This window comes from Heloderma suspectum, chromosome 9, assembly GCF_057233095.1.
Source record: "Heloderma suspectum isolate Gila_16-S chromosome 9, 16-S_ref, whole genome shotgun sequence".
In the NCBI taxonomy this organism is placed as follows: domain Eukaryota; kingdom Metazoa; phylum Chordata; class Lepidosauria; order Squamata; family Helodermatidae; genus Heloderma; species Heloderma suspectum.
In genome coordinates, this window is record NC_139466.1 from 22,638,622 (window position 1) to 22,654,405 (window position 15,784).

At 40.8% G+C, this 15,784-nt stretch overlaps 1 protein-coding gene across 20 annotated transcripts in view; it reads left to right on the forward strand.

Moving 5' to 3' along the window:
• The window catches only part of DIAPH2 (diaphanous related formin 2), a 503,126-nt gene that overhangs the window by 179,265 nt on the left and 308,077 nt on the right, over nucleotides 1-15,784 (forward strand). For all 20 annotated transcript variants that reach the window (XR_014784817.1, XR_014784816.1, XR_014784813.1 and 17 more), the window contains one exon: nucleotides 3,717-3,846. Coding sequence is in view for 10 of the 20 variants with exons in the window: in XM_084813816.1 (XP_084669942.1) it covers nucleotides 3,717-3,846 (130 nt within the window). In the remaining 10 variants the exon portion in view is untranslated. The remainder of the gene's footprint in view (nucleotides 1-3,716; nucleotides 3,847-15,784) is intronic.

The window sequence follows — 15,784 nt, forward strand, 5'->3', positions numbered from 1 at the left end:
TATCTCCCCCTGTCACTGTTGCCTTTGGTTTCCTTCTTTCTTGGGCTGCTTCCAGTGTCTCAGCAGACAGCCATCTTGCCTTCTTGGTTTTCTTTTTCTTTGGGACGTTTTTTGTTGCCGCCTCCTGAACAATGTTGCGAACTTCTGTCCATAGTTCTTCTGGGACCCTATCTACTAAATCTAGTCCCTTAAATCTATTCTTCACCTCCACTGCATATTCATGAGGAATATTAGTGAGCTCTTATCTAACCGATCTATGGGTCTTCCCTATTCTCTTTAGTCTGATTCTAAATTGTGCAATAAGAAGTTTGTGATCTGAACTACAATCAGCTCCAGGTCTTGTTTTTACCGACTGCATAGATGTCCGCCACCTTTGGCTACAAAGGATGTAGTCAACCTGATTTCAGTGTTGACCGTCTGGTGAAGTCCGTGTATAAAGTCGTCTCTTAGGTTGTTAGAAGAGAGTGTTTGTTATACACAGTGAGTTGTCTTGGCAAAATTCTATCAGCCTATGTCCTGCTTCATTTTGTTCTCCCAGACCATGCTTGCCTGTAATTCCAGGTGTCGTTTGACTACCCACCTTAGCATTCCAGTCTCCTGTAATGAAAATAAAATCTTTTTTTGGCGTACTATCCAGTAGGTGCTGCAGATCCTCATAGAACTGATCTACTTCTGCTTCTTCAGCATCTGTGGTTGGGGCATATATTTGGATCACTGTGATGTTAAATGGCTTACCCTGAATTCGAATTGAGATCATTCTGTCATTTTTTGGATTGTATCCAAGCACTGCTTTAGCCACTTCATTATTAATTACGAAGGCTACTCCATTTCTTTTGTAGTCCTCCTGTCCACAGTAGTAGATCTGGTGGTCATTTGATGTGAAGTGGCCCATTCCAGTCCATTTCAGTTCACTGACACCCAAAATGTCTATATTTAATCTTGACATCTCCCCAATAACCACATCCAATTTGCCCTGGCTCATAGATCTTACATTCCAGGTTCCTATGGTGTGTTGATCCTTAGAACATCGGATTCGTTGTTCACCACCAGCACCATCAGCTGCTAGCTGTCCTTTTGGCTTTGAGCTAGCTGCGTCATCACATCTGGGGCTAGTTGAACTTATCCTCTGTTCCTCCCCAGTAGCATTTTGATAATCTTCCGACCTGGGAGTCCCATTTTCCCATGGTATACCGACATATCTCTGGTTGTACTGATCCATTTAGTTTTCATGGCAAGAATACTGGGGTGGGTTGCCGTTTCCTTCCCCAGGGATCGTATTTAGTCTGACCTCTCTGCCATGACCTTCCCGTCTTGGGTGTCCCTTCACAGTTTAGCTCATGACGTCATTGAGGTGCTCAAGCTCCAGCACCACGACAAGGTAACAATCTCCTTTGCTGAAGTTGAGCTGCTTACAGTGCAGTATCGAAATGTCCTGGGAACGGTTCTTTCTTTCTTTCTGCCCACCCCCACCCCCACTTTCTTCTTCTCAAAAGAAATCCATTCAGCAGAATATTGTAATCAGCCGTATGCTGTATGTAAGATGAGACTGTAACCTAGCATATATTGCCTATAGAAGAAATGAGATACCCTAAGAGTTGCACAATGGGACCAAATAATGATAACCTTCTTTTGGGTGCCACTAGATTCAGAACAGGCCTCTATCCATTAGGAAGTCACCTGGGGGCATTCATTGCATCTGCTGAAGTGAGGAGAGTACCACCAGAATCATTTCTAACACTGAGGATGATTAATGATCGTTCTAACGTCCTCTTTATCTTTTTTGCAGATTCTCTTGTAAAGGGAAAAACTGAACAAAAAACAAACACTGTTCTAACTTGCATAAAATATCTGCCTAGAAAAAATAAAATAATAAAAAAGATATTTGCGTGCCTTTTGCTGCTGTTGACACTAGGTTGGATCCAGACTTATAGAATCATAGAATAGTATGGTTGGAAGGGGTCTGTAAGACCATCGAGTCCAACCCCCTGCTCCAAGTCAAAGCATCCCTGACAGATGACTGTCCAGCTTCATCTTGAATGCCTCCAGTATGGGAGAACCCACTACCTCCCTAGGTAATTGGTTCCATTGTTCTATTGCTCTAACAGGCAGGAAGTTTTTCCTGATGTTCAGCCAGAATCTGGCTTCCTGTAACTTCAGCACATTATTCCGTGTCCTGCACTCTGTGATGATCGAGAAGAGATCCTGGCCTTCCTCTCTGTGATAACCTTTCAAGTACTTGAAGAGCACTATCATATCTTCCCTCAGTCTTTTCTTCTCAAGGCTAAACATGCCCAGTTCTTTCAGTCTCTCCTCATAGGGCTTTGTTTTCAGTCCCCTAATCATCTTTGTTGCCCTCCTCTGAACCCTCTCCAGTTTGTCTGCATCCTTCTTGTGTGGTGCCCAGCACTGGACACAGTACTCCAGATGAGGCCTAACCAGTGCTGAGTAGAGGGGAACTAGTACTTCCCTGAATTTGGAAGCTATGCTTCTATTAATGCAGCCCAAAAGAGCATTTGCCTTTTTTGCAGCCATATCACATTGTTGGCTCATATTCAGCTTGTGATGGACAACAATTCCAAGAACCTTCTCACTTGTTGTGTTGTTGAGCCACGTATTCCTCATCTTGTAACTGTGCTTTTGGTTTCTTTTTCCTTAACAGACAAGACTTCAAGAAAGCTTACTAAAGAGGATGGTGTCTCCTATAGGGCTTAATTTAGGCATGACTCACTTGTCCCATTGATTTCAGTGGGCTTGAAAGTGTGACTAACTTAGTATGGATCCAACCCATTATGATTATTCTCTGATGAAGTTTTAACATTTAACTTCTGCATTGTAGAACTGGAAAGGGTAAAGAAAAGGGCAACCCAAATGATCAAGGGACTGGAGCAACTCCCCTAAAAGGGCAGGTTACAGCATTTGGGGCTTTTTAGCTTGAGAAAAGGCAAGGAGGGGGAGGGGCTGATGGTGGTTTATAAAGTTATGCATGGTGGAGGAAGTGGATAGAGTGAAGTGCTCCCCCCACCCCCCTCATAATATTAAAACACATGGTCATTTAACAACGGTGAATGGTGGTCATTAAAAAGGATGTAGTTCACACAGCACTTAGTTACACTACAGAATTCACTACAGAATTCGCTACTGCAAGATGAAGTGATGGCCTCTTTAGGGAGGATAAAGTTATCAGTGGCTACTAGTTGTGTTGACTGTTGAATTCTTCATTTCAGCTTCATATCTTGAAATCATCTTACACTATTTAGATTTATCCACCATTTTCAAACATGAAGGGCTGCCTCAGGAGAAGCAACAAAGTTTGCCCATCTTCTTAAACTGCATACCTTTATCTCATTTACAGTGCAATCCTATACATGTCTACTGAAAAGTAAGTCTCGTTTAGTTAAGTGGGGCTTACTCCCAAGTAAATGAGTATAGGTTTGGCGCTTTAGTGACAAAAAGGACATGAAACGACTTCTAGCATCCTGAAGGCAAAATAGATATATAGGAATTAATGCTTTAAAATGTTACAAAAAATTGAAGGACAAAAATGTTTTAAAACCACATTTTATGTTTGGTGTTACCTTGAAATGCAATTAATTTATATCTTGAAGCATATGCAAGAACATGTGTTGAAAATTTATTCTTTTAGGAAAAAAAGAAGAGAAGGAAAATGTATTTCTAAGAAATAACACATTTCCCTCCTTCTTTCTTCCCATTTGCAGATTAGAGATACAAAATCATCTGATCAAAAAACAACACTGTTGCATTTTCTGGCTGAAATTTGTGAAGAGAATTATCGGGACATCTTAAAATTCCCAGATGAACTTGAACATGTGGAGAGCGCAAGCAAAGGTATATGGAGGGATACGCTATTAACAGTACAATCCTATGCATAGTTGTAGAACTTTTTTCTGTCTAAACATGCATAGGATTGCACCCTAAGAGTATTTGTATCTACTAAGGTGTGGATAGTGCTTGGAACATTTTGTTTTAAATAGTAGGATTATGTAACCTGTAAACATTAATAATCCTCATGGATAGTCTCCCCCCTCCCCCTTTCTAGATGTTTATTGAACTAGGGAAAAGCAATAATTTGTTTTGCTATGAAGCTAAATGCAGTAATAATACAGCACATTACTGTGAAGTACTTTGAACTTTAGATGAGGAACCTTGTAACATCAGTGTCATGATAATATTCAGCTCATTAAGTACCTTGCAACCTTATTTTACTATCCGTATGTGCACACAGTGTTTTCCTGTATCTGTCTCAGAACTACTTAAATCAGAGCTTCTTATTGAAACTTGCAGATACATCTTAATTTTGTAGAACTTTTAAAAATGTCTAGGGAAGTACCTCTCTCTCTCTCTCTCTCTCTCTCTCGTGTGTGTGTATGTGTAGCAGTGTGTGTTTCGACTGTTTCAAAGAGGGCTGTTCAAGTATTAAAGAAGCAGGATAAAGTTGTCAAACTGCATTTTCTATCTTGCTGATATGTATTTGACCCATATTTATTAGTGATAATAATAAATTATCCACTCTCCAGTCCCCTGCAATGACTGGAGAGTGGAGCTGCACTGTTGCCCTCCATGTCACATGCCTGGGCTAGCCCCATCCCCTGACACACATCAGAAGAAGAGCCACTATATGTGAGCTTATGTATAGAGTCTTGTTTTCAGACATGCATGTGTCAGGTTGGGGTGAGGTTAGCCTGGATATGTGAGATTGGGGACAGCACCAGCAGCTCCTCAGCTATCAAGCAATACCCCTTTACATAAGTAACATGTGAGGGGGGCTTCTATGTTGGATTCAGGCTAGGTGTTGAACTTGGGGCCCATTGAAATCAATTGGATATGTTCGTTCTGACTTAAGTCCTATTGATTTCATTAGGAACCAAGTGAAGCTAACTTAGTTTGTATCAAACTCATTGTGTTCAATGAACTAAAAGCACTGGATCCAAAGCTGCCCCTGTGTTCATGGATGGAGCTTTCTGTTTGTGGAAGGGCTCTTTTGCAGCTCAAACTAAAACACTGTGTGAGAAAAGTGAAACTGAATCTAAAGATGGCATTTCCCATGTGCAACAATGTTTGCAATCCCCTGTGCAAGGATGAACATGAGTGATGCTATTAGAATCTATTACAGCACTGTATGATCTATCTATGAGTCTGCAGAATAGTGCGAGTGGCTATTCTTCTTCCAGTCACAGTGCTTTGATCCAAATCATAGTGCTCATAACTGCATATTCTGGAATCCAGATGTCAATTTTACCAGAATTCAGCAAAGATGTTGTCATTTGCCTAGTAATGATTTACCAAATATAATTTCTTTTCTGTTTTTTTTTAACTTATAAAAATTCTCTTTTCCAAAGCTTTACTGGTTTAGCAGACATGTTTGATAATTCCTTTATTGGTTTTGTCCTCTGGCTAACACTTCAAGTTGCAGCTTCGAGAATTTTTTTTTTTTTCGCAGTTTGATAAAAACCTCTAGTGTGTGAGAGGTCAGCTCAGGGGATTAAACCAAAAGGGTTGGTAAAGTCTAATTAAAACCATTGCATCAGTAGGAGGGGGAAAGATTTATTAATGGATCTGAAGTCCTTATTCCTAAGATTTGCATAAATCTGAAGCGGGTTTTGCTTCAGTTAAATTTGTTCCATTCCGGATAAAAGCTAGTTAAGTCTTCTATAAACAGCACTAACTGATAAGCGGCATAACTTATTGTATGCTTTAATAACTAAACTCAGGGCTTACGGACCTCTATACACTAATGGGCAAGAGGCATGGGCCTTATACATAAATTTTTCATAGATTTGATCAGGAAGGGTATTCGCTTGTTGGAAAAGTAACGTGTCTGGGAAGAGGGAAACATTGCTCTATTTTTGAAGGCGCTCCCATGCTGTTGTAGCTAATCATTCTGTTACATGCCAGGTGCCATGATCCTTTTCTTCATTAGAAGGAAGGAAAACTCATGTGAGAATGAGAATTCATGAATTTGTCAAGCACAATATTATATAACCCCAAGGTATTCAAGTTTCCCATTTTTATTTATTTAGATATTTGCATCTCCCTCTCATTTATAATACAGTTTTGTAAGGTGGCTTATGAGAAGTACATCGATAAAACAATAATCTATATAAAAGACAAACATACATGATAAAACAACAAAATGAAATGCAACAGATAAAAGCATCATCAGATCAATCTGTTCAGACTTAAAATACTTTTTAAAAGCCTGGGGAAATAAGAAGGTCTTTGCTTGATACTGAAAAGATAACTAGAGCACTAGTGAGCTTCCCTGGAGAGAGCATTTCACAAATGAGCAACACCACTGAGAAGGCCCTCTCTTCAGTGGCCATCCACCGTATGTACCTCATTTGGCAGAGGCACCTGGAGTGGAGGAGAGAGCTTCTGAAGATAACCTAAGTGAATGAACTCTTAGACTTCACACTATACTTCATGCCATTTATACAAAATTAATTGTATACATGTAAAGAAAAACAACATGTTTACTATGAACATTACAAATGACAAACTGCTTTATTCTGTGTGTGCTTTTCAGAGGGCTATAAAAAAACTGTGTTCATACATGGACAATCAGATTACAAAAAAAAGACAGCAAAGTTCTTATGCTTAAGATGTCACTTAAGAGCTGAACCAGCCTGTATTTGCAGAATGGAAATTGGATTTTAATATGAAAAGGTCAGGAGGATTGGGAGAGCAAATAATATGTTTCCTGGAATCTTCAATAATTTGCTGTTAATTCATAGCAAAATCTTTCATCTTATTAAAGTGCGAAGTTAGTTGCATATCTAAAAGCTTATTCAAGAGAAAAACTAAAATAACCAGACACATAATTATTTTCAGCCTTTTCTGGAAAATGTTAAGAAGATTTGCAAGAAAATGAAGATGAAGATGCTAACAATCCTACAGCTTGCTGTGCCAGTAGATAGATTTGTCAGACATAGTATTTCAGCCCAGAACCATAGCAGAACTATAGAAGCCATAACAAATCATGATGACATAGCAGTGTGCCTCAGGTATAGCGGTTCTTCTAATAGTGACAGAAATTATGTCAAAGTCAGGCCTCTGAGAAACAAGAGGGAGATATCACCATATTTAGAGGAACATTGAGGTTTGCAGAAGTACAACAAAACTTGAAAAGGGGTCCACCCCCCTGCCCAGTTCATTTAGGAATAAGCATGGTCAGTGGGCACCAGAAGCTATGAGATGTAGAGTGTCACTTGGAAAAGGAACATGTAAAACTGAGTAGAAGTGGGGGAAGGGGGATGAGAGTTAATTGGTTTGCTTGCATTTCTGCAGCTGATAGTATCCTATAGCTGTGCATAGCTGGCCAGTTAGCTGGAATCCTGAACAAGAGCACTTTTACAGAATATGGATATACTGCCAAAACAAAAATGCAGAACAGACTTGTTGTAGTATAGTTAAAAATCAGAGAATCATCTCCCAATAACTACTTTGATACTATTTGTGTGGTTAATCCTTGTTTTATTTTGCTTTTGTTCTTTTTCATTGGTTAATGGTTCACAGCAGATGACATTAAGCTTGATTCCTTCAGAATATATTGAATAAGGTGGTCATATTAGCAGTAAACATACAGGTTAGCTGTAACTGGTGATACATTGGTTTAAGTTGGAGTTAAGCTCATGCCTGTTCTTTGATTGTGAAGTATATTTGATATGACTGTTACCTTGACTTATGACATAGTCCATAGACTATGGACTGTTACCATGTCCATAGCCCGTGGGAGTACTAAAGCAGCCTTCCCAAACCTACTGTTCTCCATGTGTCTTGGGCTAACAGTTCCTAGCATTCCTGACCATTGGCCATCTTGGCTGGTGCACTGAAGTCAAAAACATCTGAATGCGCCAGGTTCAGGAAGAATGTGCTAAAGTAATTCATTGCCTATAACATATCCTTTTGCTTTTTAAAAATTTTATTTAAGTGGATTACTAATTGGGCAGCACATTTTAACCAATTGTCCTGAAGGTTAACAGAACCTAAAGCATTTTAAATCCTGACATGTGCATTCATGTATTTACATTATTCATAGAATAGATTTACACCTGTTAAAGCTTGAGGAATAGCATATAGACAGATTAAGGCTGCAATCCTATGCATATTTAGACAGAACACAAGTCCTAAAACTCCCAGCTTTCCCCAGCTCACTTACTGGGGAATGCTGGGAGTTATAGGACTTTTTTTCTGCCTAAACATGCATAGGATTGCAGCCTTAATCTGTCTATAGTTTTTCAATGTTTTAGTGCCTTTTGTATGTTTTATTTTATTGTATTATATATTTATTTAGCTGCCTTTCAAGATTGCAGTCTTTCCAAGGGGTTTATAGTATAAAACACCCATTATCTATTTAAATATAACAATATAATTCTTAAAATCAAAATCAACTTTAAATAGCAAATTTAAAATAGCCAGTTACAATAAAATACAATCTAAAATAAGCCAAATCCAACTAACCAACAGAAGGAACAGCATGTATAATAAAACCAGCTACCAATTCACTACTTAGCCATTTTCTAGGTGTTATATTTGGTCTGTATGCCCCTAAGCAGCTCACAACCAGGTTATGTAAAAGACCATCTTCTCCCATATAGGCTGCCCTGATCTTTATGTTCTGGAGGGGAGGGGTTTGCTTACTGCATCACTCCTACTGATGTCTGTTTGGTTATGGTGATGACCAGGAAAGAGATCTTGGAGTTGTGGTAGACAGCTCAATGAAGATGTCAACCCAGTGTGCAGCTGCTGTAAAAAAAAGGGCAAAGTCCATATTAGGCATAATTAGAAAAGGAATTGAGAATAAAACTGCCAGTATCATACTGCCCCTATACAAATCTGTGGTGCTGCCACACTTGGAATACTGTGTCCAGTTCTGGTCACCACACCTAAAAAAAGATATGGCTGTGTGCTACCTCCAGTACCAAAGACAGTGAGCCTATGTACACCAGTTGCTGGGGAACATGGGTGGGGGGTGCTGTTGCGCTCATGCCCTGCTTGTGGGTTCCCAGTCGACAGCTGGGTGGCCATTGTGCGAACAGAATGCTGGACTAGGTGGACCCTTGGTCTACTCCAGCATGGCTCTTCTTATGTTCTAATGGTGCAGAGAAGGGCCTTCTCCATTGTGGCATCCACAATGTGGAATGATCTCTCCATTGAGATCAAGTGGGCTCCTAGTGTGCTGCCAACTTAGAGCACATTCGTTTGCCTAGGTATTTTCCTGATTTGTAGTATTTTTAGCTACTCCGGATTATTTTGAATGAGATGTTTTACTATTGTATTACTGTTTTATTATTTTATTGTTCGGTTTTTTTACATTTTGTTAGGGTGTTTTTTTTTCCGAGAACCACTTTGGGATTTTTTAAAAAGATCAAGTGGTATATGTATTTTCTGAAATAAATCAATACATAAAAATCTTATAAGCCAGAGAAAACAAATATGTTTTTAAAGCCCTTTTAATAATGATAACGGATGAGGCCAGCCATATATTTCAGGAGGGAATTCTGTTGGATAGGGGCTACCACTGAAATGGCCCATCCAACAAGTAGGGCTTCTGAAGATGATCTCCTCCCTCAAAGAAAGGATCCCCTCTGCCTCAAATAAGCATTTATCACTTCTGTACTCCAAACTCCTAGCCCGGCCCTGACAGATTTTATATCCAAAATGGGTGAGGACATAGAGTAGGCCTCAATCCTCCCAAGATGTTTCCCCATGTCCTCAAGTTGCAGAAGCTGAAAAGTATATATAACAACAGGACCAGACAATACCCTAGCTACATGCAGCTCTGATTCTGTCAAAAATGTCCAAGTTGCTATGGATGCAAACTGTTTTTTCCACAAAATACAACACAAATTGATCACAGTGAGTCTTTGAGTCTTCTACATTCTGCACCATTGGATACAATCCAATATATTTAGATTTTATAATGGGCAAAAAGAGTGGTGGTATGGTTGGGCTTTTTTATAATTTGATTACATCTCCGAGTAGGCTGTATTTGGTAATTGTATGGCCCCTTATCTTTTCTACTATGGAGCCAGGGTACTGAATTATAAAACATTTAGGATAGTTTCTTTTCATGTGCTTACATTGTGGAGTACTGATTAACTGTCACAGTTGTTGAGTCATTATGTATTGAAATGCAAATGCAAAAAAAGACAGGAAGAGTCTGTTAAATGAGAAATGTTCAGTAAAGGACAATCAGTGGTGCATTGTCATGGAAGTGACATGGAAGATGACATCCACAGAGAAAACATGAGTGGACATTTCAGAGTTCCTTGGTGTATAGTGTCAGCAAAGAACTCCAAGGGTAGCTTATTTGTTCAATTTAAATTTTGATATATTCATGTACTGGCAGACTTCAAAGGATGCTCTGTTCAGTATAATTAAATGCTAATTAAGTTTAATTTTGTTGCTCTGAATGTACGGACGGTGCATAAAGACACCATAAGAAAGAGTAATATGTCAAATTTAAAATTGGATTTCAATTTCTCCATTTTGTGATACTGCTATGAAAATCCTCAAACAGTAAAATAAAGTGATTTGTGAGGTGGGGAGAAAATTATTCAGAAAACCTTTGAAAGTATTAGAAAGATATACTTTCTTCCCCATTCTTCCCCAATTCTGACATTTAAAAAAAATTCGTAGGAGAAGGTTAGCTGAACAAAAAGTACTTCTTGTACCAAGACACTTTTGCAATATCATTTATTGGCTAGCTGAGAAGACTAACTGGTTCTTGATAGTGAAAGGTCGGGTATGGGTTAAACTAGATATACTTGGATTAAATGTAACCCCCCATCCCTCCCCCTTTTTCTTTGACAAAATCACATACACACATGTATATGGTTAAACCTAGCTGCTAAGTAGGTTTTATTTCTTGACCAACAATTTTTTTGTTGGCCAACAATAATAACCCTGGGCTGATGTATGCTTCAACTTCCTGGCCATCCAGTGAATATGAATAATCTAACTAATTATTTCTCTGGTGTGTAGTGGTCAGAGCGTTCGGCTAGGGAGACCCAGGTTCTAGTCCCATCTAGGCCATGAAGCTCACTAGGTGACCTTTGGCCAGTCACTGACTCTCAGCCTGACCTATCTCACAGAGTTATTGTGATAATAAAATGGAAAGAAGCAGGATCGTGTACACTGCCGCGGGCTCCTTAGATGAAATGTAATAAATAAATAAATAAATGGATGAGGGAAGGAATTGCCTTTTTTCTCTATTATTTTACACACACACACACACAGCGCATTGAATGGGTTGCAAATCTTTTTTTTTTTTTTTCCTCCCACCTGTACTGCAGTGGTTGAATCACAGGGTGGCAGTACTATCTTTTGTGTTACCCCCTTTATCTACTGTTTTAAAATGCTCTGAAGGGGGCTGATTTGTTTCCAGTCGGCTGTGAATTCATTCCCACCTGCCTCTCTCCACCATGTCTCTTTGTGGCTATGTGCTTGTCTTGTCTCCAGTTCTACATTACTGTTTACTCAGGCTATCCAGATATACCCAAGCTACGTCCTCAGGAGGGATTTGTCTTTAGAAACATAGGAAGCTACCTTATACTGAGTCAGAGCCCAGTATTGTTGGCACTGACTGGCAGCAGCTGTCTAGGGTTTCAGGCAGGATTCTTTCCTAGCCCTACTTCGAGAAACCAGGAATTGAACCTGGGACCTTCTGGATGCAAAGCAGCTGTTCTATCACTGAGCTATGGCTAGCTGCCTGTGCCTGCTCTCCCCCCTGCCCCCCGGCACCACCGGCACCCCCGGCACCACCCCCCGGCACTTGGGCTGGTTAGGTACTCTTTCCTGTCATTCAGAGTTTCCTGCCGTACCAAAAGGGTCTTAGCTGACTAGTTGAGGGAACTTGCCAGCCAAGTGGAACAGCCATACTGCTTTGAAATTTAACTTGTAGGTCAAGAGAACCCTGACTTCAAGATGAGCACATCCCTGAATTCCAGAAGGCAATGTTGAGAACAGTGTTGGTTTGGGAGGAGCTCAGGTCCAATGGCCTTCAGGAACAACATAAAAGAGGGCTGGATTCTGTCTCTTTGGGCTGGTGACCCTGTTGAGCCAGAGGAGAACTTCTGTTACAGAAAAGGTGCTTAGACCTAGCTGGTCTCTTTGCTTTTTGACGGTCCAGAATGGAGATATGAAGACAACACATTCCTCAAAATTTCCTTCTGAAATTAACTAGGGATGTACGAAAATCACTTACCTGTTCGCGGATTATGCTTATGGTGGGGGGGAGGTGTTCTGTCCCTCCCCCCGGAATCCTGGACGGGGGGGGTGCTCCGTTCCTCCCCCCCACCCCGGGAATCCTCCCTGGCCGGCTGCAGCTGGCCAGGGCCAGCCAGGCCAGAGCCGTCTGCAGCCGGATTTCTGGCTGTGGAGGGCTCTGTGAACAAAAACAAACAAACCACTTACGCAAGTGGCGGCGGCTATGGCCGCCGCCATTTGCGTTCCTTATTTTTGACATCTTAATCTACGTAGACTAAGACGGCGAAAATAAGGGGAACGCAAATAGCGTAGTGGACGCTATTTGCGTTCCCCTTATTTTTGCCGTCTTAGTCTACGTAATTATTTACGTAGACTAAGACGGCCCAAAATAAGGAATGCAAATGGCGGCGGCCATAGCCGCCGCCATTTGCGTACACCTTTTTTTTTTACCTAGTCGTTTTAGGCTACGTAAGTTTTTACGTAGCCTAAAACGTCTGGGTTAAAAAAAAAAAAGGCATACGCAAATGGCGGGGGCCGTAGCTGCCACCATTTGCGTACCCCCTTTTTTTTTATGTAAAAACTTACGTAGCCTAAAACGACTAGGTAAAAAAACAACAACAAAAAACCCTGCAAATGGCAGTGGCGGCAGCCGGTCGGAAGACCGCCCGAAAGATCCGCCCCAGGTAAGTCTCGTCCCGGGGGGATGCGTGGGGGCATGGCGGGGGGTAGCAGGCCGTTCTGCCACAGATTTTGGGGGGCCGAATGCACTGGCATTCGGCCTCCCCAAGATCCGAGGCGGAATTCTCTGCCATCCCTAAAATTAACTGGGTGGCATGAGGAGACATTCCCAATCAGGGGGAAAAAAAATGAGACCACTGTGAATGTTATTTTGTCACAGTATGGAGATGTACTGCTGCAGAGATTTCACTGGTGAAGAGGAATTATACTACTGAAAGGAATAATCCATTCTGTGTCACTGTCATCCGTTGATATCCTGGGGCGGGGGGTTGGGTGAGCTCACCATTGAGGAGTTTTTTCCTTTTGGGATACTCATAAAATGACTGCAATTGATTCTTGCTCAAGTTGCTATGGCTGTGTAAATGTGCACTATGAATTAGTAGGAACATCCAGAAGAAGTGACAGTAATCTTTTAATTTCTTAAATTTGCCTTCTTACTGCAGTGCTTATTCTGGGTCATCCAGACTTTGTGTGCCTTGCTTTGAATGCTATAACGCTATAATTAAAAATAAATAAATACAACGTCACTATTAAATTAGGGCTTTTTGAACTGGAGTGCTGTGTTTTTCCTCTGTCTTTTTATGAATTGCATTAAGAAGAAACAGTGCTTTGACATCCCCCCCAATCCTGAAGTGCTAATTAAATTGTTCTGGAACGCTACTACACTGATTAGTTTTACACTGACAATTTTAATCCAGATGCATTTTAACAGGCTTTCTGATCAGAATACATCTGGCTTCTCATTATTTCTCCTAATTCAGTGAACAAATCCATTCCTAAGCATCTTGAAAATGCAAAGCTACGCAATTATATATATTTCATGGAAGTTTTATTAGTACCTTTATGAGGTTCTGAACAAAAGCATTCTCTTTTCCAAGGAGTCATGTGGTAAAATTAATTAATACAAGAGGTTTTATACCAGGCAGAAGGTTTTTTACCTTAAAAAAATTGCTACGTATTAAGGTGTTCAGAGTAAAATGTTAAATATTTTAGATATTAAAAAGCTGGTAATTGTCTGACTCCTTTAAAAATTTAGTAATTTCATAACTATTGTAGCATGGTTATATATCCACATGCCAAGACTTGTTGGTGGCTGTGCTATAATAATTTTATTTTTGTAGTGTCTTTCATTAGTAAATGCCCAAAGTTGGTTGCATAGTGGATCCTCTGCCCTCTCTAGAATACACAGCTGTTTACACTGGCAGATAAGTAGAATCTATATGGCAAAAGTCTTTCCTCTCTCTATTTGTAGTTACAAATTAAAAAATAATGGTTTGTTGTTTGGGATACATGTTCATATGACCAAACTTATGATCAACAAACTTACTGTTGGAATTCTGTTGGGCATACCCAAATCTCTGTTGCTTTTACTTGTGCAGTGATAGCTTTATTTATGTTATGTTATTTATTTCATTTCTATACCACCCAATAGCTGAAGCTCTCTGGGTGGTTCACAAAAATTAAAACCAAAAAGCACACAGTAAAACAGTATAAAATATAAAAGCATTCAAGCCACAATATAACAATACAACCAGAAAAAACCTAGCAGTAATGTAGAGATTTAAAATACAGATTTAAAACAGCAAAGGTAAAAGACTAGAAAGCTAAAATGCTAAAATGCCTGGGAAAATAAAAAGGTCTTCACCTGGTGCCGGAAGGAATACAATGTAGGTGCCAGGCGAACCTCAGCTCATTCCATAGCCGGGGTGCCACAGCAGAAAAGGCCCTCCTCCTTGTAGTCACCTGCCTCACTTCCTTTGGCAGGGGCTCACGGAGAAGGATCGCTGAGGATGATCTTAAGGTCCAGGCAGGCACGTATGGGAGGAGGCAATCCTTCAGCTGACCTTGCCCCAAGCTGTTAAGGGCTTTGAATGTTAATACCAGCACTTTGAATTGGGCCCAGAAATGAACTGGCAGCCAGTGCAGCTGGAAAAGTACTGGCTAAATGTGAGCTCGTTGGCCAGTCCCTGTTAACAATCCTGCTGCCCTAGTTTGGACTAGCTGAAGTTTCCGGACCCTTTTGAAAGCCAGCCCCACGTATAACGCATCGTAGTAATCCAGATGATAAGTTATCAGAGTATGGATAACTGTAGCTAGGCTACCTCTGTGCAGATAAGGGCGTAGTTGGTATACCAGCCTAAGCTGATAAAAAGTGCTCTGTGCCACTGAGTTCACCTGTGCCTCAAGTGACAGTTCTGGATCCAAGAGCACCCCAAACTATGAACCTGATCCTTTAGAGGGAGTGCAACCCCCTCCAGAAGGTTGAATATCACCTAGCCAGGCAGACGAACTACCCACTAACAATACCTCTGTCTTGTCTGGAGTGCATTTCAGTTTATTGGCCGTCATCAAGTCCATTACCGTGCCTAGGCACTGATTCAGAATAGCCACTGCCTCACCTGGTTTTGATGAGAAAGAGAGGTAGAGCTGGGTGTCATCCGCATATTGATGGCACCTCAACCCACACCTCCGGATAACCTCCCCCAGCGGTTTCATGTAGATGTTAAACAGCATGGGGGATAAAACAGAGCCCTGTGGAACCCTATGGCATAATTGCCATGGCACAAAGCAATAATCTCCCCAGCATTACCTTCTGGAATCAGCCATCCAAGTAGGAGCAGAACCACTCTAGTGCAGTGCCTCCAACTCCCAACCCAGACAACCTATCCAGAAGGATACCATGGTCGATGGTATCGAAAGCTGCTGAGAGGTCCAGGAGAAACAACAGGGTCACACTCCCGCTGTCCCACACCCGGCAGAGGTCATGCCACAGGGCGACCAAGGCAGTTTCCATTCTAAAACCAAGCCTGAAATCCGA